The sequence below is a fragment of the Aedes aegypti genome, chromosome 2 (assembly GCF_002204515.2).
Source record: "Aedes aegypti strain LVP_AGWG chromosome 2, AaegL5.0 Primary Assembly, whole genome shotgun sequence".
NCBI classification, from domain to species: domain Eukaryota; kingdom Metazoa; phylum Arthropoda; class Insecta; order Diptera; family Culicidae; genus Aedes; species Aedes aegypti.
The window spans coordinates 449,602,582-449,629,937 of record NC_035108.1 but is presented as its reverse complement, the minus strand read 5'-3'; the positions used below and the strand labels follow the sequence as shown (position 1 = coordinate 449,629,937).

The 27,356-nt window shown below is 39.5% G+C and overlaps 1 protein-coding gene across 4 annotated transcripts in view; it reads right to left on the bottom strand.

Annotated features, from left to right (window-relative positions):
- Positions 1-1,737: 1,737 nt before the first annotated feature.
- The window catches only part of LOC5575526 (beta-1,4-glucuronyltransferase 1), a 339,501-nt gene continuing 313,882 nt past the window's right edge, over positions 1,738-27,356 (bottom strand). For all 4 annotated transcript variants that reach the window (XM_021848017.1, XM_021848019.1, XM_021848020.1 and 1 more), the window contains 8 exons: positions 20,273-20,998; positions 16,202-16,512; positions 15,781-15,960; positions 4,335-4,497; positions 4,000-4,265; positions 3,761-3,936; positions 3,564-3,697; positions 1,738-3,499 (listed from right to left, as the gene is read on the bottom strand). In XM_021848017.1, coding sequence (XP_021703709.1) covers positions 3,302-3,499; positions 3,564-3,697; positions 3,761-3,936; positions 4,000-4,265; positions 4,335-4,497; positions 15,781-15,960; positions 16,202-16,512; positions 20,273-20,614 — 1,770 coding nt within the window. In that variant the 5' untranslated portion in view covers positions 20,615-20,998 and the 3' untranslated portion in view covers positions 1,738-3,301. The remainder of the gene's footprint in view (positions 3,500-3,563; positions 3,698-3,760; positions 3,937-3,999; positions 4,266-4,334; positions 4,498-15,780; positions 15,961-16,201; positions 16,513-20,272; positions 20,999-27,356) is intronic.

Genomic DNA, 27,356 nt, shown 5'->3' with positions numbered 1-27,356 from the left:
TAAAACCTGATGGAATCCCGTGAGGAATTTCAGGTGAATTTTCGGGAAAAAAAAATCTAAAGGAATCCTTACACGAGTTTGCAGTTAAATCAAAGAACAAAATATTGATTAAATTTCTGGAGGAACACCAGGTTGAATTGCAAAGGAATTATCGATGAATCCATAAAGAAATTTGATAGAATTCCTAGAAATTCCTGCAGCATCACCGGGAGGAATTACTGGTGAAATACCTAATAGCATTCCTAGAAGAACTCCATATGATATCCCTGGAAGAAATCCTGATGGAACTCCTTGAGGAACTCCTGATACTATCTCGGGAAGGACTCTAGATCTGATTTCTGGGGGATTTCAAGGGGAAATTTATGAAGGAACTCTTGATAGAATCCCCATAACTCTGATAGAAGTCCTATAGGTACTTCTGATAGAATCCCTATAGGAAAACCTGATGGAATCCTTGGAGGAATTATTAAATATATTCTTGAAGGAACTCCAGATGGAATCTTTGGAGAAACTCTTTATAAAATCCATAGGAGAACTCCTGATGGAATCCCCCCCATAAGAACTCTTGATGGAATTCCTTCTGATGAAAACCCTGTAAGAACGCTCCGTGAAATTCATGATATAATATTTAGAACTGCCCCTGATGGAATGACTGGACGAACTCGTGTTTAAATCCCTAGAATAACTTCTGATTTCTAGAGGAACTCCTGATGAAATTCGTGTAGGAAATTGTAAGGGAGTTCCGGAATTCTCCTGATATAATCCCTGGAAGAACTTTCAAAGGTATCCCTAGATAAACTCCTGATGACTCCTTTTAAGGAATCCTGATGAAATTCCGTGAGGAATTCCTGGTGAACTTACATAAGGAATTTTTAAAGGAATTCTTACAGGATGTGCTAGTTAAATCTTATTTAATGATAAAATATTCTATTCAAAAACTTCGAAACAAAGCTTCGAATATTTTCCAGTGCATTGCCGACTTTTTTTTGGGGAATCCGACTTTTTTGGGAAATCCGAAAGAGCAGGTTATGGTGAATTTTTGAGCCCAAAATAACCTAAACATGAAGGTTATTTTGGGCTCAAAAATTCACACTAACCTGCTCTAGGCCTTTTTAGGATTTGCAACATCTTGCAAAACTTCCTGCACGTTTCCCAATATTCCGTCAGATATTACAAGACAGATCTTCTGAAAAACGTCAAATATTACAATAGGAATAAATTCCACCTAGTCTTCTTCTTCATTATTCTATTTTGAACGTGGAGGGAACGCCATCTACTAGTTCAGAGCTAACTTCAGCGATTATTGCTACAAGAATTCAGATGAACACTCCGCTATAAGACGAAGACTCCAGTGGTTTCATGAAGCTGCTGCAGTCAACTCTGGCTCAATTGAATCTTGTTGAATTTCGTGGCTCCGCTTTTTCAATTTAAAGTTTTGGGCATCACAGTGGTTTTATGACAAACGACCTACAGAAATTTCGTTGGGCCAGATGTCTTTCCCTACACTTTAACTATTTGGACGTATTGTAAGATTATATATGGAAGTTTTTCAAGCGTATAACGACAGTAGATTAAGTTTCAACAGTAAATTAATCACAAGATTCTGCTTGGCTGAAATTACCTATGTTCGGCAGATGGGACTAAAGGCAGCTTCTCTGTTCTTACTAGTGTAACATCTGGGGATGTGCGGTAGATTTAATCAAACGTGTGTTCGAAAGTGTAGGGTTTCGTATTATCTGTTCGGAGGAAGACGAAGCAAAATGCACTCGTGTTTCACAACTTCTCGATAACCACTTTCACTCAGCTTTCCACAATCAAACTTGTGCAAATGATTAGAAATTCTTCGATCGATGTTATAATATGACGATAAGATCGATGGTAACCGGTAAGTTGCTTGTGTTGTAAGGTAATCGACAGTTTTCGATTCTCTTTTTCTTCCAATAACACTGTCGAATGATATTCCTTATAGCAAAAACAAGTTACGTAGATCTTCAATCGCAATGTAACTAATAATCCTTCGGAAGTTGAATAGTTGAGGGAATGCGAAGAAAGAAATGAAATTGATAGAATCTGTTAAAAAATTCTTTCGTGCAGCTAAATTTATCGTCAAATTGCATTTTTCATTCCCGAGTACAAGCTCGACGATGGTAATCAGTAGCATTGAGAAAGGAAGAAAATATAACTTGCTGATAACCTTTTGTAACTTGCTGGTAGCCTTTGTTACCTTCAAGTTACATTTCTCACTGATCGCCATAATCGCAAACGATTGCTTACGAATTAGACTTGAATGTTTTAGCTAACACAATCGGACCGTCTTGTAGCATTTAGCGTCGTCTTCCCCCTTCAAAACTCCAAAACCCGCGAAAGCTACAATTTTCTACTCACGGTGAACAGCCAAAAATTCTATTACCATTACATTGGGTAACGTGTTGCGTTTTATGTGAGTTAATGGTGTGGTAATTGGTTTGTCACTATTTCTTCGGTGATTCTAAGATTTTGTTCTTGTTTCCCGGTGACTTCTCTTTTTTAGCATCTTCGTCTACAGAATGTTACGTTTTGGTTACAGTACTTGTGTTATTATTTTCTTTTCATTGTATGCAATTGAATTATTTGTTTCTATCGGTGTAAAAATGATTAAAAAATATCCAACGTTGCTCAGGTTATCTTCTATGATCTGCTTTGTTTGCTACACGATTGAACTTCCTACTAGCTTTGATCGTTTTGGTTAGTGTTTCTGACAGTAAAATTACAAAATTTACCACAATGAAACATTACTACGGCTTCCCAACTATAGAAAATATGCCTATAGTTTGCGTCTGCTGTTTGCCTTCCGGCTGCCCTAACCCTAGGAGTATATTAAGACAGTATCACTTTTCTGCTTACGCATCTAAAACTCACGCTCCTTCCACACCTGATTGCTCCTTAACACGACTATTATTGCATTCAGTATACACATTCCATTCCCAAAAATGTACAAAATCCGCATCGCAATCACGCTTGTCTCATTGTGCCGTTACTTCCGTCTGACGAATCCCTTCCGTTTGCCCTTCTTCCGGCGGCTACCGACGTGGGGTCGGTCCTGAAGCGACAGCAGAAATCCTGCCCCAGCTGTGGCCATAGACGAGGTCAACAGGGACGACGAAGCAACAGACATCCCACCCAGACTGAAACCGCCACCACTATTACCGTTGTTTGGCGTGGCGAGCTCGCGGCTGTTCCGGCTCCAGCTCCCCTCGCCGACGCCTCCTCCACCAGTGCCGGGACTATCCTTATACTATTGAACCGTTTGTTTCCCCTTCAACTATACAGCACAGCCTTTCCGCGAACCGTACATGACCTGCAGTTCCGGGTAGATGATCTTCTTGATCAGCTGGTTGGTTTTCGCGGCGAGCATCGCCCGCTTCGGGTCCTTCTTCAGCACCTTGATGCCCGGCTTGTGCACCAGGAACGCATTGTCCAGTATGTGGAAGTCGTAGTCCAGCACACATAGCGCATATCCCTGTGAGTCAAACAATAGAACATTTTAGACTGTAACTAGGTATTCTACCCTGAAGCGTTCTTACCTGCGTCATTTTATCACTTTTGCCTTCCCAACTTAACCGCTCGTCATAGTGGGGATCGGCGTGCGTTCCAATGTAGATGGGCTCCCAGTGAACGAAATAGCCCACCCGTTTTCCTATGTGGAACACTCCCAAATCTACAAAAAGAATTACATGTTACTGTTGATCATAGTTCAACAGTCAATTGGGATAGTACAAACCATCTGTTTCGTTGGCAGCGATCCACTCCTTCGATTTGGGAACTCCATGGCAGCTGGAGCAGACTCGCTTGTGGAACGGGATGGCCTTGCCCGTCCGAAGCAACTCCTGCAGTTCGGTTTTATCCCGCGGCACCGGCGAACTGCTGTCCACCTCGAATATCGACAGTGGGAATACCCTTTTGAAGAACAAGAACAACATGTAGAACGATTGAACGGATTTCGCCATCTACGTTACAAACCTGGGATTCTTCCGCTGCAGCACCGGCTCGTTTCTAACTATCATCTCTAAGAACTTATGCACTAGGCCCGGGTTCGGGTACAATTCGATATCGCTAGCTAGTATAAAGTGGGTCATCGCCGCGTCCCGGGCAATGTTCCGGCCCACGTTGACCGGGTAGAGCAGCTTCTTCTGCGTCTTGTAGAGCTGCGAGCTCGACACGTTGAAGTACGGCGCCGGCAGCGAACAGTTGTAGGGCGGTTCTAATACTTTGTCGTACTTAGGAACCTGGCAGGGGGGAAGGAAGAAAAATTTGCTCAACAAATCTACGATTTCAACTTGATAAAATGTACTCACGTTTTTAGGAATATGTTTACTACTAAAATAAATATGAAATGTGACAAACTGACGAACTAAATGACTCTCTGGTAGGCAGTCTCGGAGATATTTGACGGCGTTAACGGTGGGCACAAAGTCCGTACCCGGGGCGTGCATCGCTAAGCTGACCGGTGCGTTCCACCTGAAATTAGATAGGGTTTATCAATAACATACTGGAATAATTCTAAAATCTAGAAATGGCTGACTTGTGCTTTCTTTCATCTGTACCCTGAAGAAGACGAAAGAGGAAGAAATGTATGTGCCCCTTGGAATTTTAAAGTTTTCCGTTGCCAACTGTTCGGATATGGCATGACCATACGCCAGTGGACTATATACCGTTTTACAAAGCCAATCGATATGAAACGTTTTGTGTTCAGTAGATCACTTGAACATGATAGTGATACATTCATTTACTCGTCCGAATAGATTGAAATCATAGCAAAAATAATTCATTTTCCTAATAATTTGAACTCACATACACCTAATCTGGCCAGGGTATTCCTAATTTGGGCACTCTCATAAGAATTCAATGTGATTGGCCAATTTAGGTACCTAAGCAGAATCTCTGGCCGAAACTGGTTCTGGTGACCTATATTGACCAACGAGATTTTTAAAGCCATTTTCTTTTAGGCTGGTTAAAACCGGTGCTTCTACCTTCTCCCTAAAAACTCTCTGAGGATCGTACCATTAGTGCACAAATGTTACTGGTGCACAGCTGGAATATGCTGTTAAAACCATGTAATATGTTATTTAAACGTATCACTCCAATATGAAAATCATAATTTATTCAAAATTCCAAATAAGTTAAAACATTTTCCAAAAATTTTGATCATTAGAGTAAACTCAAGTAACAGTGATAGCTGAATAACAGCTTATTCAGCTAAAATGCTGTTTGTACAGCTTTTTTTCAGTTGAATAAGCTGTTATTCAGCTACCAATTTTACCGGGGAAATTGATCACCGTGTTACGCGATTTTACTTCTTATCAGTATGCTGATTGTGCACCAATATAAATGTAATATGTAGTAAATTAACGTTGTTTGTCCAAACTATTGTCTAATAGTGTATTGTGAAGTTTTTTTGTGTTAAAGTTCCTATGAAAACAATATAATGTGAAATTCTAAAATCATGTTAAGTGTGGTAATAAAATTCTATTTATAAACAAGGAAATACATGGTGTCAAGCTGATAGTATTTGAGGAAACTTAAAAAAACCCAAAACAGACTTTGCTGTCAAAATTTGTATTAATATGATTATTCCGATAAAAAAAAAAAAACGAATTTCTTACCTACATTTAGGCGTCTTACGCGGTTTTCTTGAAATTTAATTATTTGTCTTTTCTATAAATATTGCGTTGTTTTATCAAGCATATTGAGATTCCGAGAGCCCAAGTGAAGTGGTTTTCGTGCTAGTACTTGTTTTCCTGCATAGTTGTACGGCATTGACAACATTTTAGAAAACAAACCTGATAAACCGTGGAAAATGATCAATTTCACCCGAAACTACGGTACTGCCTTTTTCAAGTGATGTTTACACCTTTGAAAACTTATAATACAGTCACCCCACGCAGTTGAATCACCCACAATTTATGAATCAGATGACTTCAAGAGACAAAATTATTATCAAACTTGTCACAAAACATCACAGAATTATTTTTACTGATAAGAAACTATGTGTAAAAATAATTCTGTGATGTTTTGTGACAAATTTGATAATATTTTTGTCCTTTGAAATCAGTTGATTCATAAATTGTGGGTGATCCAACTGCGTGAGCAAACATTTTTATAAAAAAAATAGTTCGAAATCATCATTAGGCTAAATGCCTAGAACTAGAAAAACTAGAAAAAATGCAATGTATGTGATGCCAACGAACATCTTTGAAAGGAAATTCTATTTAGTTCTGATTTAATCAAATTCACCCCAGTAATCTCTTTGTCTCCGGATTACAGTACCGTGAATTCGGGTGAAATTGATCACCGTTTCACACAATTTTATTTGTTCCTAATGGAGCACAACAATCAATGTAACCTGCAGTAAATAAACGTTGTTTGTCGTAACTATAGTCGAATTGTGTGTTGTGAAGTTTTTTTTTACGTTATAGAATCTTTATTTGTATGAAAATACTAGAAATTTTGAAAATCATGAACAGTGCAGTATTGCCAAACATCCATAAACTTATAGTTCTAAACAAGAATTTGAACATATTATATTTCCAAACCACCAAAACTAGTACCAATGTGTTCATTCGGTTGAAATAATTAAATTTCTCATAGATATCAGGAAATTCTTTTGGAAACTGCATACATTCAGGCGTTTTCCGCGAAATTCTTAAAATTTAACTATAAATTATTTGTATAAATATTTGATTGTTAATAATTAAGCAAGCATATTAAGATTCAGGGAGCTCACATATATTATGTAGAGTTGTATTGAAAATTAATAATAATCGTATTGAAGAGTGATCAATTTCACCCCGAAATGGGATCCCCCGATTTTTATTTTAAAGGTATTTCATAGAATTAAAATGACATTTGTTAGAAAATTTCGGTACATGAGCTAATGAGGCTCAGGAATATACATTAATTCAGTAATTTATTTGAATAGTTATATCGAAATCACTGAAAGAATTTTAAAATAATAAGGAGATAAAAGGAGAACTTAAGAAGCACAATATTGGAAATTGCATTAAGAACGCTACAAACTTCGCTGAAAATATTTTTCGGGGAATAATAAAATTACCAATTATTTCAGTGATTCGTCATAAAATTCATCGTAAGTTTTTTTTTGTAAGAGCTCTATCAGAATGTTTTCAGTAATTTCATGAATAAATAAACTAAGAAGCCTTTTCCAGATTCTTAGCTTAGCTTAGCTTAGCTTAGACTGACTACACCTATCAATGGTTGCTATTCCGTGATTGACCGAAGTCAGTGAAAATGCACAAAGAATCAACTAGAAGTTCGACTGGGATTGGCCATAATCTTCTTCAATGTGCATAATTCAGTGCCTCTATTTGAACAAGGTCAATAACGGCGCCGGCCACGTCCTTGCAGTCAGGTGGGATTGGGGGAAGGAATATTAGTGTGTAACCTTTGCTATTTGGAGACCGTGTTTGCCTCTGCATCTCCACAAAGGTTACTGGGAGGGATGTTTGTTAATGGGAAGGATCGTTGGGTCACAGGATTCACTTTGATAAGCGATTAGACCATGATAAACAATGATTTGTGAGATATATACAAGCTTATACGTAAATATAATATTTTCATTTGATATGAACAATTTCTATGTAGAGGAAAATTATGCCGACACTTGAGGTGACGAACCATTCAAAGTTTGTTGAGCAAATACCTAAATGTAACATTCCTACAGCTGTCAGGACGAAAGCATGTGTTATTATATTTTACTCATTTGAAAAGAAACAAAAAACTCGATTGGTTGGGACATCACAGAGCACTCTTATTCTTATGCCGACACTTACAGTGGCGAACCATCCAAAGTTTGTTGAATAAAGTGAACCTTTCGAAAGTCTACACTTGTAATGTCGAACCAAATTCAACCAAAATTCAAAGTTTTTTTAATTACAAAAATAAAGGTATATAAGAGGTGTTCTGAAAAAAAAAGTTAAACATAAATAAATCATGAATCAGAGTTTGTGTCGACACTAACAGTGACGAACCATCCATAGTTTGTTGAAAAATCATATTTACATCCCACCATTGTAACGATTAAATGTGCAGTCATACATATTTTATAGATTAGAAATAGTAGCATGAAACGAGCTCACCAATTGATTTGTTATCCTTAACTGAGCAGCCACAATCCACTTTCAGCTTCACTCGTTTGCTCACCTATAAAAAAGCAATCAGAAAAAAAGGCGCGCGACCCGAAAAGGAAAAAAATCGGACGACTGCTCGGGCTTTCTTGACGCACTGCCCAGGAGCAAGTGTCAAGGTCGAAGGATCAAAAAGAACGAACCGATCGCGGCACTTTTTCACTTACTTTAACCGAACTCACCGATCACGCCACTTTTTCACTTACGAGACCGACGCGCGACATGTTTGATCCTGCCCTCGTCGCTCGCTCCGGCAAAAGTAAGCGTCAAGGTCGAAAGATCAAACAGAACTCTGCGGAAAAAGATTATTAAAAAAATATTAAAAATTTCTAGAAGAAACTGTCAAAAAAAATCCTTGAAAAATAACATATATGACTCTTAAATATTCCTGTTGCAATTTCTTCAATCATCTACCTATTTTTATAAATGCAAATTGAATGGTGTGTCACGTAATGACTTGAGAACAGATAATTGGATTTGCATAATTATTACATGCTAGCATTCGTCCAAGAATCCAATGTGTTCGGGTGTAGAAAAAGTTTGGCAAAATCTCCGGTATAGTCGGAAAACCTGAAGAAAACTATCTGTCATTTTCTATGGGATGTTGTATGACATTTTTAAACAGTATTCTTGATGGCATGATAAAGTATGAGGAGCCTAGAGATAGGCAAAACGGCTCATTTTAGTGAACTGATCACTCAATTCAGTGAACCGTATCTTTTAAACGGGCAATCACTCAGTGGCGCGCAAAGAAGGGTTCAGGATAAAAAAATTCACGCCCCATTGCGCGAAACATTTCGTATCTTTCGCTCTCTCATTCTTCGTAGGCGTTCTTCTCCAGATCACCATATACTCGACCGACCCTACCCGAACCAAAAGGAAGAAGCAAAATGTGGTTTGCCATTCATGTGAGCACTATTTCTTTCTATCTATCATCAGCCTGTATGCTGAGAGCGCTGAGAGTAGGGAGTAGTGGAAAACTGTACTTGCACATGTGCCGTGACGCGCAAAGCAGGGCACGTGACAAGCGTTATAATAAAGCTGAGAAACGGACGAAGGAGAAAAGAGGAAATTAATCAGTTCGTTCATTTTCTGTGTATTTTTTTTTGTTTGATCCGTACTTGATCAGAACCTTGAACCGACTCTCACCAGAAAAAGAGCCACGGATCACTCGTTCTGTTGAGTGATCCGGATCTTTCGAACGGCTCCGCTGGGTTACATGCATGGCCTGATTCGCTACTCACCGCACAGTAACGCACATGCGCAAGTGTATATGTACGAAAAATCGCTAAAAGGTAACGTGGAAAATATTTCGCATCTAACGAATCATTTCTTAAAATTGGGAACTACAGTGAGAGGCAAAATAAAGTGCCCACCTTACCAGTTTTCGAATTTCTCTCATTGATTTGGTTCAAATTAAAGTTAACACACCTAAATCTTTTGTGATATTTTATTTTTGATGTTCTTTTAAAGTTGCACTTACGAAATTTTGATTAAAAAAAGAATTTTACTTAAAGAAAAAGAAAATCAATTTGTATTGAAAAAAAAGTAGTGACAAAAATAAGTGCCCACTTCCTTCTTGGCCCCAGAAAAGATGATTTAAGAAAAATAAAAAGCAATTTAATAGTTAATGTGTCCTCCTTTGGCCTTAAGGACTTGCTGGAGGCTCTTCGGCATGCTTTTCACCAGGTTTTGTAGGTGTTGTGGATCTAGTTCTTCCCAGGCGCGCTCCAAGGCTTCAAAATAATTATTTTTGTTGGTAACACCAGTTTTTTCAACCCTGGCATCGAGAATCGCCCACAAATTCTCGATGGGGTTGAGGTCTGGGCTTTGTGGAGGCCATTCCAGCGGTTTAATCCGACAAGACCGGAAAAAAGACTTGGTCTTCTTTCCAGTATGCTTCGGGTCGTTGTTCTAGAGAAATATGAATTTCTCTTCAATGCCCGTCTGGATCAGCGAAACCTCCAGATTTTCCAGCAAGATGTTAATGTAGGAATCTGCCATCATTATTCCGTCGATTTTCACGAGGTTTTCTACTCCACTCCATGAAAAACACCCCCAGACCATCACATTTCCTCCTCCATGCTTCACCGTTCCTTGGATGTGGTGCTCTGCATCACACACGAGCCCGCCGCTCTCGGTTAGACAGCTCGAGCTTCAGGAGCGCCACATCCAAGGAACGGTGACGCATGGAAGTGTGATGTGATGAAATGTGATGGTCTGGGGGTGTTTTTCATGGAGTGGAGTAGGAAGCGTCGTGAAAATCGACGGAATAATGACGGCAGATTCCTACATTAACATCTTGCTGGAAAATCTGGAGGTTTCGCTGATCCAGACGGGCCTTGAAGAGAAATTCATATTTCTCTAGAACAACGACCCGAAGCATACTGGAAAGAAGACCAAGTCTTTCTTCCGGTCTTGTCGGATTAAACCGCTGGAATGGCCTCCACAAAGCCCAGACCTCAACCCCATCGAGAATTTGTGGGCGATTCTCGATGCTAGGGTTGAAAAAACTGGTGTTACCAACAAAAATAATTATTTTGAAGCCTTGGAGCGCGCCTGGGAAGAACTAGATCCACAACACCTACAAAACCTGGTGAAAAGCATGCCGAAGAGCCTCCAGCAAGTCCTTAAGGCCAAAGGAGGACACATTAACTATTAAATTGCTTTTTATTTTTCTTAAATCATCTTTTCTGGGGCCAAGAAGGAAGTGGGCACTTATTTTTGTCACTACTTTTTTTTCAATACAAATTGATTTTCTTTTTCTTTAAGTAAAATTCTTTTTTTAATCAAAATTTCGTAAGTGCAACTTTAAAAGAACATCAAAAATAAAATATCACAAAAGATTTAGGTGTGTTAACTTTAATTTGAACCAAATCAATGAGAGAAATTCGAAAACTGGTAAGGTGGGCACTTTATTTTGCCTCTCACTGTATTTTCAAAAAAAAAAAAAAAAAAAATTGGCACCGGTTGTGTGTTATGATGATGGCTATCAGGCCTACCAAATATTTTTTCGATTAAAGCTTCCATTATCTTGTGAATGAAGTCAAATTTGAAGTTAGATGTCTTTTATATACAAAATAAAATGTAAAGCTTCAGCTGATCAAATGTAGACAAGAGCTAGTAAAAGTTGGTAATCCATTCGTTTTGCCCAGTTGATAAATTTTACTTATTTTCTATAGAAGTCGTGTTTGCATTCCTACCCAAATTTTTCTCTAGCATGAGTTTTTGAAGATTTTTGTGAATTCCTTTTAAAAAAGTTCTGGAGCAGTTTTGTGGAAATATTTCTTAGTTTAATGTTCGTGAGACCTAAAGTCCTACATTCCGATTCTTAGCGAGGAAGTATACACAACTAGTTCAGAAGGTCTGCTGAAAACTCTCGAGAGGTTGTGTTTTGGTGTTCAAAAAGGTAAAGGTTTCAACAAAATTAAAATAAAAAAGAGGTTTCTTGAAGGTTACAAAGGAACTATTAGAGGTTCCTCACAACAATAGTTTTCGATCGGTGATTCATGAATCACTATGGAAGTGTAAGAGCATTTAAGAAAGTCCGCCGACCCAGAACAGACCAACACAGCTTAGGAACTTGTGAGGACCACGCTTCCGCGGGTCAAACGATGACAAAGACCGCCAGCTAAGGGTTGCGTACTTGGCTGGTAATGCAGCCTGAGCACTGCTGTCTTTCTGACATAAGCAAGAATGAAGAGGTACGTTCCAAGCGTCTGTAGACCAGTAGGTGCGGTTCCAACAGTGTCTGTTCTGGCATCCAGCGAATAAGGAATGGTGTATCACGTGATCAACGTCATCAACGTGATGTAGTAGCGCGACCCCGATAAGGTGGCATACGGAATTCATTAACTACCACGAAAAATGTGGAGAAAGAAGAAATTAACGTTATATTCGGTAACCAACCAGGCAACGAAATAAGGACTATGATTGAAAACTCGGTACATGGAACGTCATGACCTTGAATGAACCTGGACGAGTGAGCCTTTTGACTCATGAATTGCGAAAAATTAATGATCCCGTCGATAACACTGCCTTCCACAGCGGTGGTGATGAAGCTTAACACGGAGTCGGCCTCTTTCCGATCACTAGGGAAGCAGATAAAGCGTGTTATTAGCCTATGAACGAGCGGATCCGCGTATTGAGGATTCGGGGCAAGTTCTCCAGGTACAGCCTAATCAACGTTCATGCACCGACAAACGACAAACCCGGTGACATGAAGGATGCGTTTTACGAATGTCTCGACAAGACCTCAATGCTCAAATTCTCAAAACACGAGCAGGTCAGAAGAGAGGACTTCTTCCGTCCTATAATTATTACGGAGTGGCCTTCACTCCGTCACTAACGACAACGGCCTAAGTTTAATGAACTTTGCTGCCACCAGGGAGGTGGCCATTAGCAGCACATACTTCGTGCGCAATGGGGGCCCAGATAGCCGTAGCGGTAAACGCGCAGCTATTCAGCATGACCATGCTGAGGGTCGTGGGTTCGAATCCCACCGGTCGAGGATCTTTTCGGGTAGGAAATTTTCTCGACTTCCCAGGGCATAGAGTATCTTCGTACCTGCCACACGATATACGCATGCAAAAATGGTCATTGGCACAGTAAGCTCTCAGTTAATAACTGTGGAAGTGCTCATAAGAACACTAAGCTGAGAAGCAGGCTTTGTCCCAGTGGGGACGTAATGCCAGAAAAGAAGAAGAAGAAGACTTCGTGCGCAAGTATATCCGTAAGTACACCTAGCAAACCCCAAATAGCGAACTTTGCAGCCAAATCGAACATGTTCTGGTGAACGGCAGATATTTTTCCGAAAATTCTTCTTCTTCTTTCTGGCGTTACGTCCCCACTGGGACAGAGCCTGCTACTCAGCTTAGTGTTCTTATGAGCACTTCCACAGTTATTAACTGAGAGCTTACTATGCCAATGACCATTTTTTGCATGTGTATATCGTGTGGCAGGTACGAAGATACTCTATGCCCTGGGAAGTCGAGAAAATTTCCAACCCGAAAAGATCCTCGAGCGGTGGGATTCGAACCCACGACCCTCAGCTTGGTCATGCTGAATAGCTGCGCGTTTACCGCTACGGCTATCGGGGCCCCCATGATTAACAATATTTTTGCATAATAACGGTCTGTCGGGGCACCGTGTTATCATATTCTCCATTGAGTACATCCAAGATTCTTGTTTTAATTTTCTTAGAGAATTAGATCAAGAGAGGATGTCTACGTTTAGGATTTCTTCAAGATGTTAACCAGGAGCTTTTTAAGCATTTCCTTCACAAATAAAGGCAGATTCAAGAAAATTAGTAAAAACTTTTTGTAGGGATCCTTGAAAAAAATCTGGGTACGTCATGTTTAATGAAACTATTTCAGAAATACTTGATGAATTTCTGCAAGGATCTTCGAATCACCTGGACCATTCAAGAAGTCTTGGAAATTTCTCAAACAATTTCCTGAACACTCTCGAAAATTAGAGAAATTCGTGGATGAACTTGGTGGGAAATGCTGAAAAAAAATCATGAATTCTTGGAAAGTCTGCTCCTAGAAGGATTCCTAAAGTAATTACTTAAAGAATCGATGGAAAAGTTCCTAGAGTATTATCTAGGATTATCTGGAGAAATTATTCAAAAACCTTTGAACTACTTTTGAAATGCTCAAAAAAAGTTCCAAAAATTCAAATTAGTGTCATAACGTCGTATCTGGAGTAATCGATTTTCTGTTTTAGTTATTACACGATATTCAGTTATTTTCCATTAAATTTTACAACGCATATGATAGAAGGACAATAAGCGCTTTCTACTTATTGGCCTAACCCATTAGGCCAATGCGCGCATCTATCATCTGGACGTCTACATCTATCGCAACCTACGGCAGTGCAGATGACAGTGGAGTGACAGGTATTCGATCTGTCACTGGGTGAGTGAAAAAGCAGAAAAAACAATAGAGATACTGATAAGAATAATAGCATGCAAATGTGACCTTATATTAAAAATTAATTGTAATACTAGTAATTTGCTAGATTTTAGTCGAAATTTAGTGAACTTTATGATAAACTTACTACTGGCAACTATATACAAAAGAATTGGTAAGGCTACTTGTCTTAAAACCATATGAATTCTGCTAAAACTTAAACTACACACTAGGTAACCTGAATTGTGAACTATTCCCTATCTCTAAACCACCCTCGAAGCACCAGCTACCAAGACCGGTAAGCAAGAAAATTACTAGAAGTTATCCCTAAATGAACCTTATATGTAACAACGTTATGCACTTATATTAGGATTCCCATTGTACTCGATATTGCTTCATTGATACGACAGCCATCAAAGGGAACTAAACGTGAGTAACAGCCATAAATGAATTTGCACCCCAATGAATCACCTGAGCATGTTATCAGGGGTTCTCAAAACCATATCCACGTATCACGCAATGAAATTATAAACTAGTTTTAATTACTATTTAGGAAAATTATATTCTCTCAACGCAAACAACGGATCATTTGATTGTTTCATTTCCGTGCCGGAGAATAATAATTTCGGAAATATTCCCGACGTTGGATCATATCCAACACTACTGAAACAAGTATAACAGTTGAAAACAATCGTCTGGTCAAGTTATAGCGGAAGAGAAATACGATGAACAAAACTTGATCTCAGCATAAACGCCAGAAAAACCTGAAGAAATTCTATGACAAATATTTGTTCTTGAAAAAAGAGAGAAGAAAACTATTGATAAACAATACTGAAAACAATTTATAAAATTTAAACTGATTTCGAAAACTATAAACTTTTTGCAACATATTTAAGTATTTTTCATAAAATCGTTTTTATAGTAAAGTAATAGCCGATAAAAGTCGTGGGAAAGAAAGGATTATAAAAAATCTTCGAGTTGTTTAGTAGAATACCTATAAGTAGATGAAAAAACCGAATTTAGTACTATACCATTTAATTCCACTAGAGTTTGTATCCTTTGACAGATACGCGTATCCCGACCTCAACTGTAAAGCCGTCTAGTACACGACACTGAAGACGGCCTTACAGTTGAGGTCGAAATACGCGTATCTGTCAAAGGATACAGACTCTAGTGGAATAAAATGGTATAGTACTAAATTCGTTTTTTCATCTACTTAAGAAAGGATTGAAGAAACTTTGGAGAAAGGACATCATGACTCTAAACACGGTTTCTATATTCTTTAACTTGAAAGAATAGCTATGAAACCAATGCACTTGAATGATTCCTCCTTCAAAAATTTTGCATTTTAAAAACTTCTGAAAATAAAATCGGATACTCCTTTTGTTAATCGGCCGTGATAACAAATCACATTAACTAAACCTCCAAACTCCACGAAAGCAACAGCTCCATATAAGCATTGGGCGCGTAGCTTCCATTTGATGATGTCATTAAACGGTGACTTGTCCGACTGCTGCCAGCCGCCACAAGCGACGAACCTTGACCTTGACGGTGTTGTGGGGGGTTGCAAACGATCATACATAATAATAATAAAAAGGTACCCCCATCATGCTCTCTCAGGTGCCTCGTTTGAAGCAGCCAAGTCAAGCGGCGTTCAAGAGTCTTCTTCAATACACTACACTTACCTCTCCAGCAGTGGTATCAGATTATCGAGGAACGTATAGTCCGCGTGTGTGGTATACGTGATGGTTTCATGGCAACGCAGCTCACCGTGCTCGGCGCGGATGTAGTTCTTCATTACCCAGAAGTCACCCCGCTGGCCGATGTACGGTTCGTAGTCACGATCGTGACAGTTAAGCAGTGACCTATTGGGGGAGTGGAAGGAGAAATGGCATCGTTAGGCGGATGAAGACATCAAGGGCGGCACAGTGCTTCGAGCTAGAACAAATGTTGGCCAAAACCTCAAACTCAATGAATCTGCTTCAAAATTTGGATTTCAAACACGAAACTGTTCAAGAAGCCGTGAAAAATATTACCGTTCAGAAAAAAAAACGATTTTTGAGGTTTTGGTCGCTTTTGAACCTCTGTGGCCTGGTTGCTTCCTACCTTAGCTTCATGTCGAGATCAATCGACGCCGTGGTCGAGAAAATATCACTAGCGTTGAGGAGACCCGCTCCAGCGCCATTCGGGGCACCGCCATCCTGGTAGAGGATTTCGGCACCGGCAGCCCTGTTACTGCCCGGGCCACCGTTGTTGCTCTGGCTTGTTTCTGTTGGCACATCGAATCGACTATCATCTACATTAACGTTATTATTAGTGTTATCTACATCGCGTCCGGCCGCTTCCAACAGCAGCTGGTCCTGTTGCTGGTTCGGCTGGGATCCCTGTTGTTGCTGGGGCACCTCCTGGACGCTGATCTGGAAAGACGAAAGAAGAAAGGCAAATCAGAAAGTGAGCACCGCTCATATACCGATACGTTCAAAGGGCAAACTAATTCATATCAATCAGAACAGAATTGCTGTACGAGAACGCGAGCATCAATTACGAAATCGATTTTAGAGCTACTTTGCCGGCTGGCCGTCTGCGTACGCGACGTGAGCGCGAACAGTAGGGTGACCCACCAGTATCAAACTACAGAAATCTTTAGTTACATCCTTCAAATTTGTTCATTTGGACAACCAAAACTACTGCGAAACTTTAAAAAGAATCCGTTAACTTGAAGCGGTGTCAAAACGAGCTTGATGTTTGTATGAAGAAAATTGACGATTTACGACGATTGACGAAACTTTCTCCCATATAAAGTTTCTAATTACCTTGACTCCCATATCCGTAGCTTATCCTACTAACCCAAAATCCTTGCCATGACAACTGTGGAGATGCAGAGGTATACTCGGTCTCTAGTAACAATGGTTGCCTAACATTCCTAACATTTCTTCATTTCCCTCGATGACCGTGAGGATGTGCCCAGTGCCATTATTGACTTTTAATTTTAAGTTAGCGATTTGTGTACCTAGAGTATGGTAAGCTAATCCCATGTTCATTGAAACTCTGTGCAAATTCGATTGTTCTGGTCTGTCTTACCCTGGACCACTCTTCTGAGCAATATGCGAGCCGCATGTGCGGGCATGTTTTGCCTCGACATGAAACATGTCATTATCGTCATTTTCATTTCGTTTCAGCGAAATTACTCTTCATGGCGGGGAGCCATCATCGCCGTGCGATGTTGAGCTCTACGTCACATTTTCTGCGGAGTGTGGTAGTCTCGGAAACGGGGGTTGAACTACTTTTACCCTGGTTGTAAATTGGTGGGATGGTGAGCGGGATAATTTGAAGCTCCAATACTGGTTTGTCCTTGCGGTAGGGATGATTGCTAAAGTGAAGTTATACTTAGAGTGCAGTTGATGGTGAATGATTGGTTTGGATAGGTTTACTCGGTGCATGCATGTATGAATAATTGATAAAGGTCACAGGTGTTTCGGTCAGCTGAATGACGGTCAAGGGCGAATTGGGGAATGAAGCGATGGAGGGTAGTAACGAATAAAGCAATTTCGGAGGGACGTAATACGAGTCAATAAAAATAGAATAGACGACGATGAAATGAAAATGCATTTGTGGTCAATGCTCTAAATTCCTAACACGAGGTAAATACTACTGTGAACATGTGAGTCAAGATTGCAGGAATAAGGGGGAGCTTCTTGATGGACGAGCGTGAGGTGATCGAAAGGTGAAAGCACCACTTCGACGAACACCTGAATGGCGCTGAGAGCTCAGACAATGAAGGTCGAGACAACGGAGGAAATGCCTTCGTCAGTACTGCGGACGATGGAAATCAACCAGCTCCCACTTTGAGGGAGGTTAAGGTGAATAGCATACCAGCTCAAGAACAACAAAGCTGCTGGTAAGGATGGTATCGGAGCTGAACTCATAAAGATGGCACCGGAGAGACTGGCTATTTTTCTGCACCGGCTGATAGGTACAATCTGGGAAACAACACCGATCGGAGAGGTGGAGGAAATGGATAATATCTATAAGAATGGCGACAAGTTGGACTGTGAGAACATCCGAGTGATCATCATCCTAAATGCAGCTTACGAGTTTGTGGAAAGTTATCAAGCCGGCTTCTTTGATGGCCGATTGACAACGGACCATATCATTACTGCACGGAAAATCTTTCAAAAATATCGTGAATTTCCAGGTCCAAACGTATCAACTTTTCATCGAGTTCAAGGCGGCATACGAATGTATCATCCACGTAGAGCTATCGAAAATCATGGACGAGAACAATTTTCCCGGGATGCTCACAAGACTCTTACGAGCAACGATTGAAGGTGTACACAATTGTGTGAAGATTTCAGGCAAACGTTCCAGGTCATTAAACTCTCGTTGACTCGAGACTATGACTCGCCTTTTGTTCAATATTGCGCTTGAAGGTGTCATGCGGAGAACCGGGCTTAATGGTCAAGGATCAATTTTCACGAGATCCAGTCAATTTGTCAGCTTCGCGGATGGCATGGATATTATTGGGAGAAAATTTCAAACAGTTTCCACTCACTATTCTACTAGAAATGTCTACACGTATAACTCCATGCTTAACTGTTGATTCGTTTGAGCCTATCTCCAAAGAATACTGCAGAAAATATTATTTCACTTCTTAAAATTCCTCCAATAAGTTCAAAACAAGAACGTTTAATGTAATGTCCCTTTTTTATTAAACGGGATTGAATTTAAAATAATTAGTCACCCCCTATATTGAGGGGAAGAAGAAGACAGTTCGACGAAGAAATTGAAACCCCACCATTCATCACAGTAGAGTGTGAATTAAATATCAATTCTCAGCAATGACCGCAAATTGATTCCAGACACAACAAAGAAACTTTTCAGGTTGGCCTTCCTTCAATTCGGAAATTCCTTCCGTCCTGCCGCGCGATCATTGTCGATCTGGAATGGTGTTTGGGATGGCGATGACACCGCGTCGTTAAATGCATCAGTCACGTATACCGTATATTACGACTGTTGATACGACGCAACGCACAATTGATCGTAAACGCTCTCGCTGGATGACTAACGACATTTGCCAGAAGCGAGCTGAAGATCACTCAAAATTCGCACATCACGGGTTCCTTTCCTATGTCGTCTCGAATCCGGGACAGCAATTCAGGTCACACCTTCTTCGTGAAGCTGCATTGGTAGCTCGCCCCAGGAAACGAATGCAAATTCTTCGAGGTTGCACCGAAGTGGTCGGTGAGTAATGAAATGTGAAGGGGATTTTTGAAATGCATCGCATTTTGGTGGTGGATGGTACTTAACACGATAAGAGCACTTCGAGCGAGATGCATGTGTACGATCAAATATGTTGTTTATTCTTTGGCGAACCAGCGGGATCTTCTCTTCCTGGAAGAATCACCTTAAAAAAGCATTTGAAACTGAGCGGTGACCATGGCGCATATTATAATTTACCAATTCCCAGAAGCTTGTTAAATATTTGCCAAGAAGATGTGCTCGGCAACATCATCATCATTATCATTATTATAATGATCGTGTTCACTCACCATGTTGACTGAGAGGAGATTGTCACCGAATTTAATTTACCGTTCGTTGGCCAAGAGATAACAAGTTAAACGATTCATCGTTGCAATTAAGTGGATGTGATTTAATTTAACCGAGTTAAAATGTTAGGGTGAATGTGCGATTAGAAACAACCAAAGAAAAACAGCTATAATATTTAAAAAAAAAACATGATATATGTGATTTTAACTATTTCAATTCCTTCAAACGTTTAAATGTACGAAATCCGAATCCTTGCTACAATAATTGGAAGGCTATACCTATGCTTTCAGAATGATTCCTTTGATTGACCAATCCATTGAATTCTTATGGATCCTCCACTGTGATTACTGATAAGGGTTACTCATCATGTCATATTACATTGTCATTAATTAGTACACCAATCTTACCTGTTTCATAAAAGTGATCGTGTAAACTATGTCCACTAAGGGAGTGATTACCCTAGCAGGGTCACTAATAAATTTTAAATATTTTTCGTTTTCACTGGGACGACTTTCTTCCCGTTCAACGCTTTCTTCGAATTATCCAATCCAAATCCGTTAACAAATGAGCCACTTTAATCCCGAACACGGAAACACACTTATTGTTAAAAAATGACCGTGAAAGACTTACCCCATTTTCCTGAATTTTTAATACTACACTACTATGTTGCTGCTGCTGCTGTTGTGATTGCGTTTGCTGTTGCTGTATCAGCAGCACTTCCCGCTCGTCCTGCCGCAGTTGTTGGGCCAGGTGGGCCGGTATGTGGGTCCGGTACTGCGCCGCGGGTTTCAGCATCGACTCGTCCGAGATGATGTAGGCCGGCCCGAGGGCAAAGTTACCCCCACCGATCAGCAAGTGGCTGCAGAGGTACAGCAGCACTGCCACATTGATCAGGATGCTGCACCGCAGCAGCCAGTTCCTCCGGGTCAGCATTCTGATTAATTTGATCTTCTGGTCTTTGAACTGTTTCATAAATGTGATCGTGTTGTTTTTTAGGGTTCGTCGATTCTTCGATTTTTCTCGTTTCTACAGGGCTTGTTTGTGCGTTTGTGCTCTTTTTAGAATCCCGTATGTGTCCGTGTGTATGTGACTCAGTCCAAAAAGGGAGAGGCTGTGCGTTGCTAAGAGGGGATCTTCAAAAGGGGGACAGCAAAAAGTTACTGCTGGATATCGTAAGTATTATTGTTATTGTTGTTGATGATGTTTTTTGGTCCAATCAGTTCCATCGATCCAGTCGGGCGCACAAGTTTACGTCATTTCGATCGGTTCGTCTCCGTTTGCTTCTGCCTGGGGGACCTGTTTTGGTGGTAGGCATAGAGTCACAGATTTCTAATCGTTCCGAGACGCTGATGAAATCTGGAAAGAACGAGAAGGGAATATGGAGATAATAAATGGTGACTCAACATAATGCTGATGGAATGTTTATTGGGTCGCCGGATGTTTCAATAAATTGGTGGGAATGCTGTTGATCAAATTATACTGGGGGCTGTAAAACCAACAAGTGAAACAGCAGTTATATGCTACATTGGATAACATTATTCATGCGAATGTTTTATGATGAATCATATAAAAATTTATAATTTTTGATCTCATATAATTTTTTGAATAGGAAGTTTCATTTTTGAAATATTCAAAAATAGAAACTGCTCAATTTCTGATATGTCCTAATGAGTCTCCTGATGTCTGATGACTCGAAATTCAGCCATAAAACCGTACAGACAAAATTGCATTTTTTTAATAGGAGTTCATTAGGCAACTCATATTATTTAAACCTAAATTCGACCATAGACATCTCAAGAAAAAATTCGATTATTCATTTACGAATCCTCCCTAAGTTTTGTTCAAATTTGTCCACGAAATACTGGTTACCGCGAATTGTTGAACCATAACAAGGTTTAAGTTATTATCACACGGAAATAATGATTACAAGTAATGAAATTCATAAATTGATTAAATCATGACAACAAATCATGATTCCAGAACTCATAATCATGATTCTTGATAAGCGTAACAACCTTAAGGCGAAGTAGGCCATCATTGAAATTTGTACGCGTCGTTGATGATTGTTGCTAATTCATCTCACGATTTCGAATCAAAGAAAATCAGTTGATTTTGCACTGACACAGCTGAAAAAGTATCAGCATACTTCATGCATGTAAGCGCGTACAGTGATACTTTTTCAAGTCAATATAAACTATCATGACTGAGTTTTATCACTTTGAAATGCAAGCTGAAAAGTAATCATTGTTGCCAAAACGAATGATGGGCTACTTAGCCCTAATGACAATACTATGCGGTGAGCTTTGAATCAACTCATTCGTATCGATCGCGTGGCTCTCAATCAAAAGAATTTTGGATCAAATCCCGTCAGGCATTTTTTGTTTTCATTTTGTTAAAAGATGAATACATGAGACATGATTTTATATATTTAATTCATGATTACGAGCAATTAGCAACAAAAATACAACGCATGTGTTGTGTTACGGAGTTCTAAAGCATGATATTATGATTTCAAATTATGATGACATCATTAGTTATCATAATGATTTTGGGTTTCAAATTTTCACCCGTGCATTATTAGAAACATAGAAATTGTTGAGAACTGCAAATCTGCCAACACTGTTCATAGTGGAGTGAATTTCGGACGCCCCTCTTCACCGCGACAGCTAAGGCAAACGGTCGACAGTGAGAGCAAACAATAGATCCATATGAACGTGGTCGTTGTTATTCGTTGGCATAAATATTTGCATAGTGAATTGGTTCTCCAACTAAAGGACCAGCATTGGTATCTAACCACGGTAAGCCGTCACGCAATTTCCAAAATTGAACAACATACATCATCCATAGCATCCACCTCACAGTGTGTACTCTCCAGGAGTTGTTCGGGTTACCAGCTAGAAGCTGTAGTCGACTAGAAATCCAGAAGAGAGATATCGACGCCGATGTTCATAGCTGACGCGTAATCGGGATACGTATACTATAGTATAGTAATTAATTCATTCGGTAATTTGATATCCTAAATTATAAATTTACTATTGCTACCTAATTTGAAAACCCTAGTTAAAATTTAGCCTAGTTCCATATACATGAAATTGTTCTTATTCTTATACTACAAATATACATTTACCAGGCTAGCAGGATATTGAGCTGGGCTAAGATTTGTTGTGAGTCGAAGTTTCTTAATTCCTGCAGTAAAATACTGAATGTAAGTCACGAGCTTTGTACTGATGAAATTAATTTACAAACTAATGAAATTACAGCTTTTAAGCTGCTTCTGTAACAAACTGCTACAAGAAGTGTTTGAACTGCTTTCAATTAACAATCCGCAACAGAAATAGATTCACATATATTGAAAAAGTGTCTATCTTGGAATTCACACTCAGAGCCCTTATTTAGCAAACAAAATTCTCGATAATTTACTCGAAATTTACTCGCTTAATGAGTTAAGAAAATGACACGCTAAAAATAGAATTTGAAACAAGAAAAAGCTTTTGCTTGAAAAACTTGTTTTCCTTAAAAGTGTCCATCTCGCGATGTACGACGAAATTTCATCTAATTATAAAATGATTTTTTTTTCAATTCGACTTTACAATTTGATAATATTTTTTTCCAGTGTGGACCACAAATGAGACAATTTGTACATGGAATAGGGTTCTAAAGTTTTTGTTTAATTATTTGATTTTATTTGATAACATGCTTTGGCATATTTTCTCGCTCAAAATATCATCAAAATCATTTTTTATTTAATTTTTTTATAAGAAATACATCAAACTTGGCTGAAAACATAAATTTAGATTTTAGTTCAATTTCAATCAAGGATCATAAAAATATAATACATGAGGTACATTTTAAAATGATAAAAAAACATAAAAATCTCAAAAAAGATTTTGGTAGTTTTGGCCGCCCCTTTATATTGAGTACGACCATTGAGCATCGCATGAGGGTTGCCTCCTTCTCGTCCGTTACCAAAGTCAGAAATTTGGGACTAACCTCTAACTCTTATACAAGACTGACCCATCCTTCAATAATCGAGAACTGTCCTGGCCACGTCCTTGCAAAAGCTGGGGAATGGGGAAGGATGATTAATTGACAACCTACTTAAGAAAGATGCAGAGAACTCTACGATCTATCATAGGTGTTACGGGATGTTGTGGAATATTGGTGAAATGGGTAGTGCCAAAGGATACGTTTGGTAGATGATCTGGCCGACAAATGATTAATTATGATCATGCGCTGATCAGAACAGACTCACCAAATTCCTTTTTCGAAACTTCTCTGCAATCCGTCGCTCTTCTAACAATGAATAATAGCATGAGCCGTAACATAGCACTGCCCAGCAAAATGCACGCATCATATTCAGATCGTCTCGTCTTTCTGGCGTTACGTCCCAACTGGGACAGAGCCTGCTTCTCAGCTATTAACTGAGAGCTTTTTTGTCAATTGACCATTTTTGCATTCGTATATCGTGTGGCAGGTACGAAGATACTCTATACCCAGGGAAGTCGAGAAAATTTCCAACCCGAAAAGATCCTCGACCGGTGGGATTCGAACCCACGACCCTTAGCTTGGTCTTGCTGAATAGCTGCGCGTTTATCGCTACGGCTATCTGGGCCCCTATCATCTTCAGATATAATGTCCGAAAACAAAAACAATTCTACCACTTTGAAAACCATGTTTCCACTGAACATTTGCGCGTGGCATAGCACCATCTGCCTAATCAAATTTTTACCAGCCGAATTGAGAAAAAAACGTGACACAAAATACAAAACACAGTCACCAACGCGCACGGCTTGCTGCAATCCCTATTTTAAACTTCAAATTAAAAAAAAATGTTTTAAAAATTGAACCTCGACACTTTTGACTTTTACGTAGTCGACAAAAACGCCATATGGGTTCAACTTTTTAACACTACACGGAGAAAATGAAGTACTCAAAAGTGAGTTCATTCCCCTCAATTCCGGGGGTTCGTGCGTTTACCTATTTTTTTGCAATTCTGTTGCAAATCAATCAACTTTTCATTGAGAAGTTGATCAACATAACGGCCTACTTTTCCTACTGAAAAAAAACAGTTTTGAAAAGTGCTGCTTTACAGCACTCTTTTCGGTGCTGAAAAATAACACTTTTCAGTACTGTTTTGGTAGGCATCAACCGAACAACCCAGTCTATTCATGCCATTTGTGCTTATTTACGCGGCGTGTGAGTCGAGACGAGCCCTTCTCACCTCGGGTGATGTGAGGCGACTAATGTTAATCCAATAGGAGCGAGTCGACAATTGTCCCTCATTCGACTCGTCTCGCCTCACATGCCGCGCAGAATAAGCATAATTGCATCTGATTCTAGATCCGTTGTGCGATCTGATTCCGACAGGGGCTGTCCATTAACCACGTAATCAGTTTTTTGGGATTCCTGGCCAACCCCCTCCCCCCTCGTGGTCATTTGTCCATACACAAATTTATAAAATTTGTATGGACCGTGATCATTGACCAGACGCTCCCTCTCTCTATGAATGACCACGTGATTCTGATTTGGAATCCAACATTTGTAGTTAGCAACTGTTTGTGCTGTCTTACCTGATTTCGATGGGAACGTGAAAACTTGTGACATTCATGGGTAGGTACTACTGTATCACAGCCTACGTGATTGAAAAATACTGAATTGATACTACGCATGGATGTGTGCCCATGTGGGTTCTCTTGAAATGTTTGTTTGTGCTTTTAGAGTTCATTCAGCTGAAATGGCATTTTTCGAAATAGCAAAAAATGTTGTAGGCAACTCGTTGCAAAACTCGATTTTTTCAGCACTCGTTGTATTTATCCAACTCGGCGAGCCTCGTTGGATAAATGTACAACTCGTGCTGAAAAAATCATCATTTTGCAACTTGTTGCCTAAATAACTATTGAGTTGTTGGGCTACAAGTTGTTTTCAGTTGCAGTCAGGCGAAAAAATACCTATTGGCTAAGTGCTTTTCACTCAATCGGCAGATCAAATAACTCAACTTCCAGTACTGTACCACTTACTCAAATTTGAGGTAACACACTAAAGTTCGGTTTTTGGGTTGTTATGATCTTCGCTCTCTGACAACAATAGAAGAAGCGAATAAAAAAGGGAGAGAGAAATAACTCAAAAGCACGTTAAAAAAAAATCATAGGGGGAGATCCCCCAGTGCCGGACAGCACACAATACCGGACAAAGTCGAAACATTGAGAAATCATGGTCCAATCAAGATGGTGTATTAGCAGAAAAGACTAATGTTTGCGTAGAATAACACATTTTTTTTTTTTTTTTTTTTTGGTGTTGGGATTTAAACCACTGCGACCATTCTTTCAGGACGACGAATTACCATTTGGGGTAAATGCCGTTGACTGATGATGCGAAGTACTCCAATCCGGTATGATTCTTAGAATGAAACCAATAACCAGATTGGGATTTTCTAACCAAATTTCAAAAGGGCTTAAAATGCCCTTATTGAAATATTGTCTTCTACGTACATATAACGCTGGACAGTCACAGAGCAAATGTTGTGAGGTCTCTATTTCACAGTCACAAAACCGACAGACACCAGTTTGACATCGATTGATTTTATTCAAATGATATCTTGTCGGACAATGTCCTGTGAGCAGTCCAATAAGTATGCTTAAAGATTTTTTGTTTAAACTTAAAAGTTTTTCCGTAACGTTTGTATTTGGAGTTATGAACAGTTTTGATTGCCTTAAGGTTTCTGTTGCAATCCAGTTTGACTGTATCATTTGATCCTCCCATTGTTTCAATTCCATTTGTATTAACCATTTGGATACACCGCAGAAGGGTTCTGGTCCTATGAACTGGACACTTGACCCTCTCCTTGCAAGTAAATCCGCTTTTTCATTACCTTCAATTCCACAATGGCCTGGTACCCAGTATAAATTAACCTGGTTCTTAACGGACAATTGCTTTAGCAGTGTTATGCATTCCCATACCAGTTTTGATTGGCTTGTGAATGATTTTAAAGCTTTCAGCGCCGCTTGGCTATCTGAAAAGATGTAAATCCGTGCATACCTGTATTTCCTTTTCAGACACAAAGATGCACATTCTAGAATGGCATAAATTTCTGCAAGGAAAACAGTGGTCCATCTTCCCATTGGTATTGAAATATCAATACCTGGTCCTGTAATTCCAGCCCCGGTTTTATCATTCATTTTTGAGCCATCAGTGTAGAAAATTATCGATCCTGATGAGATATTCGGACCCCCTGATTCCCATACTTGGCGGTTTGTTTCAACCACGTTATATGGTATATTAGACTGGCCCTTAAACAAAAAAGTTGTAAAACTCAACGGGGCACCCCCTAGATATGAGCCTTGGGGTAAGAAAAACGCTCTCTCAAAATTTCAACTCAATTGGTTGCTCCATCAGCTGGCGCATTCGATTTGAAGTTTGTATGGGATATTCGTCTCAAATACATTGAAAATTGATCCTATGTCACTGTTTCGTTCCGTATACTAATTGTTCGCGTTCAAATAAGCCCAGAATGACAAATACACTAGTTGATACTCTAATGAACATAATTGCAGAAGGTTGTATCTGGATTTAAACTCATTTTCATTACTCTTTCAGTTGTTGAAAGTTAGGCTTAGATCAGCACTCTCGTACAGTCACTTATATGCATGCGACATGTGCCTCAGCTCGCCCAGCGTCATAGGTGGCTATGATGCGCTTAGTGGCTACCTCCAAGCTA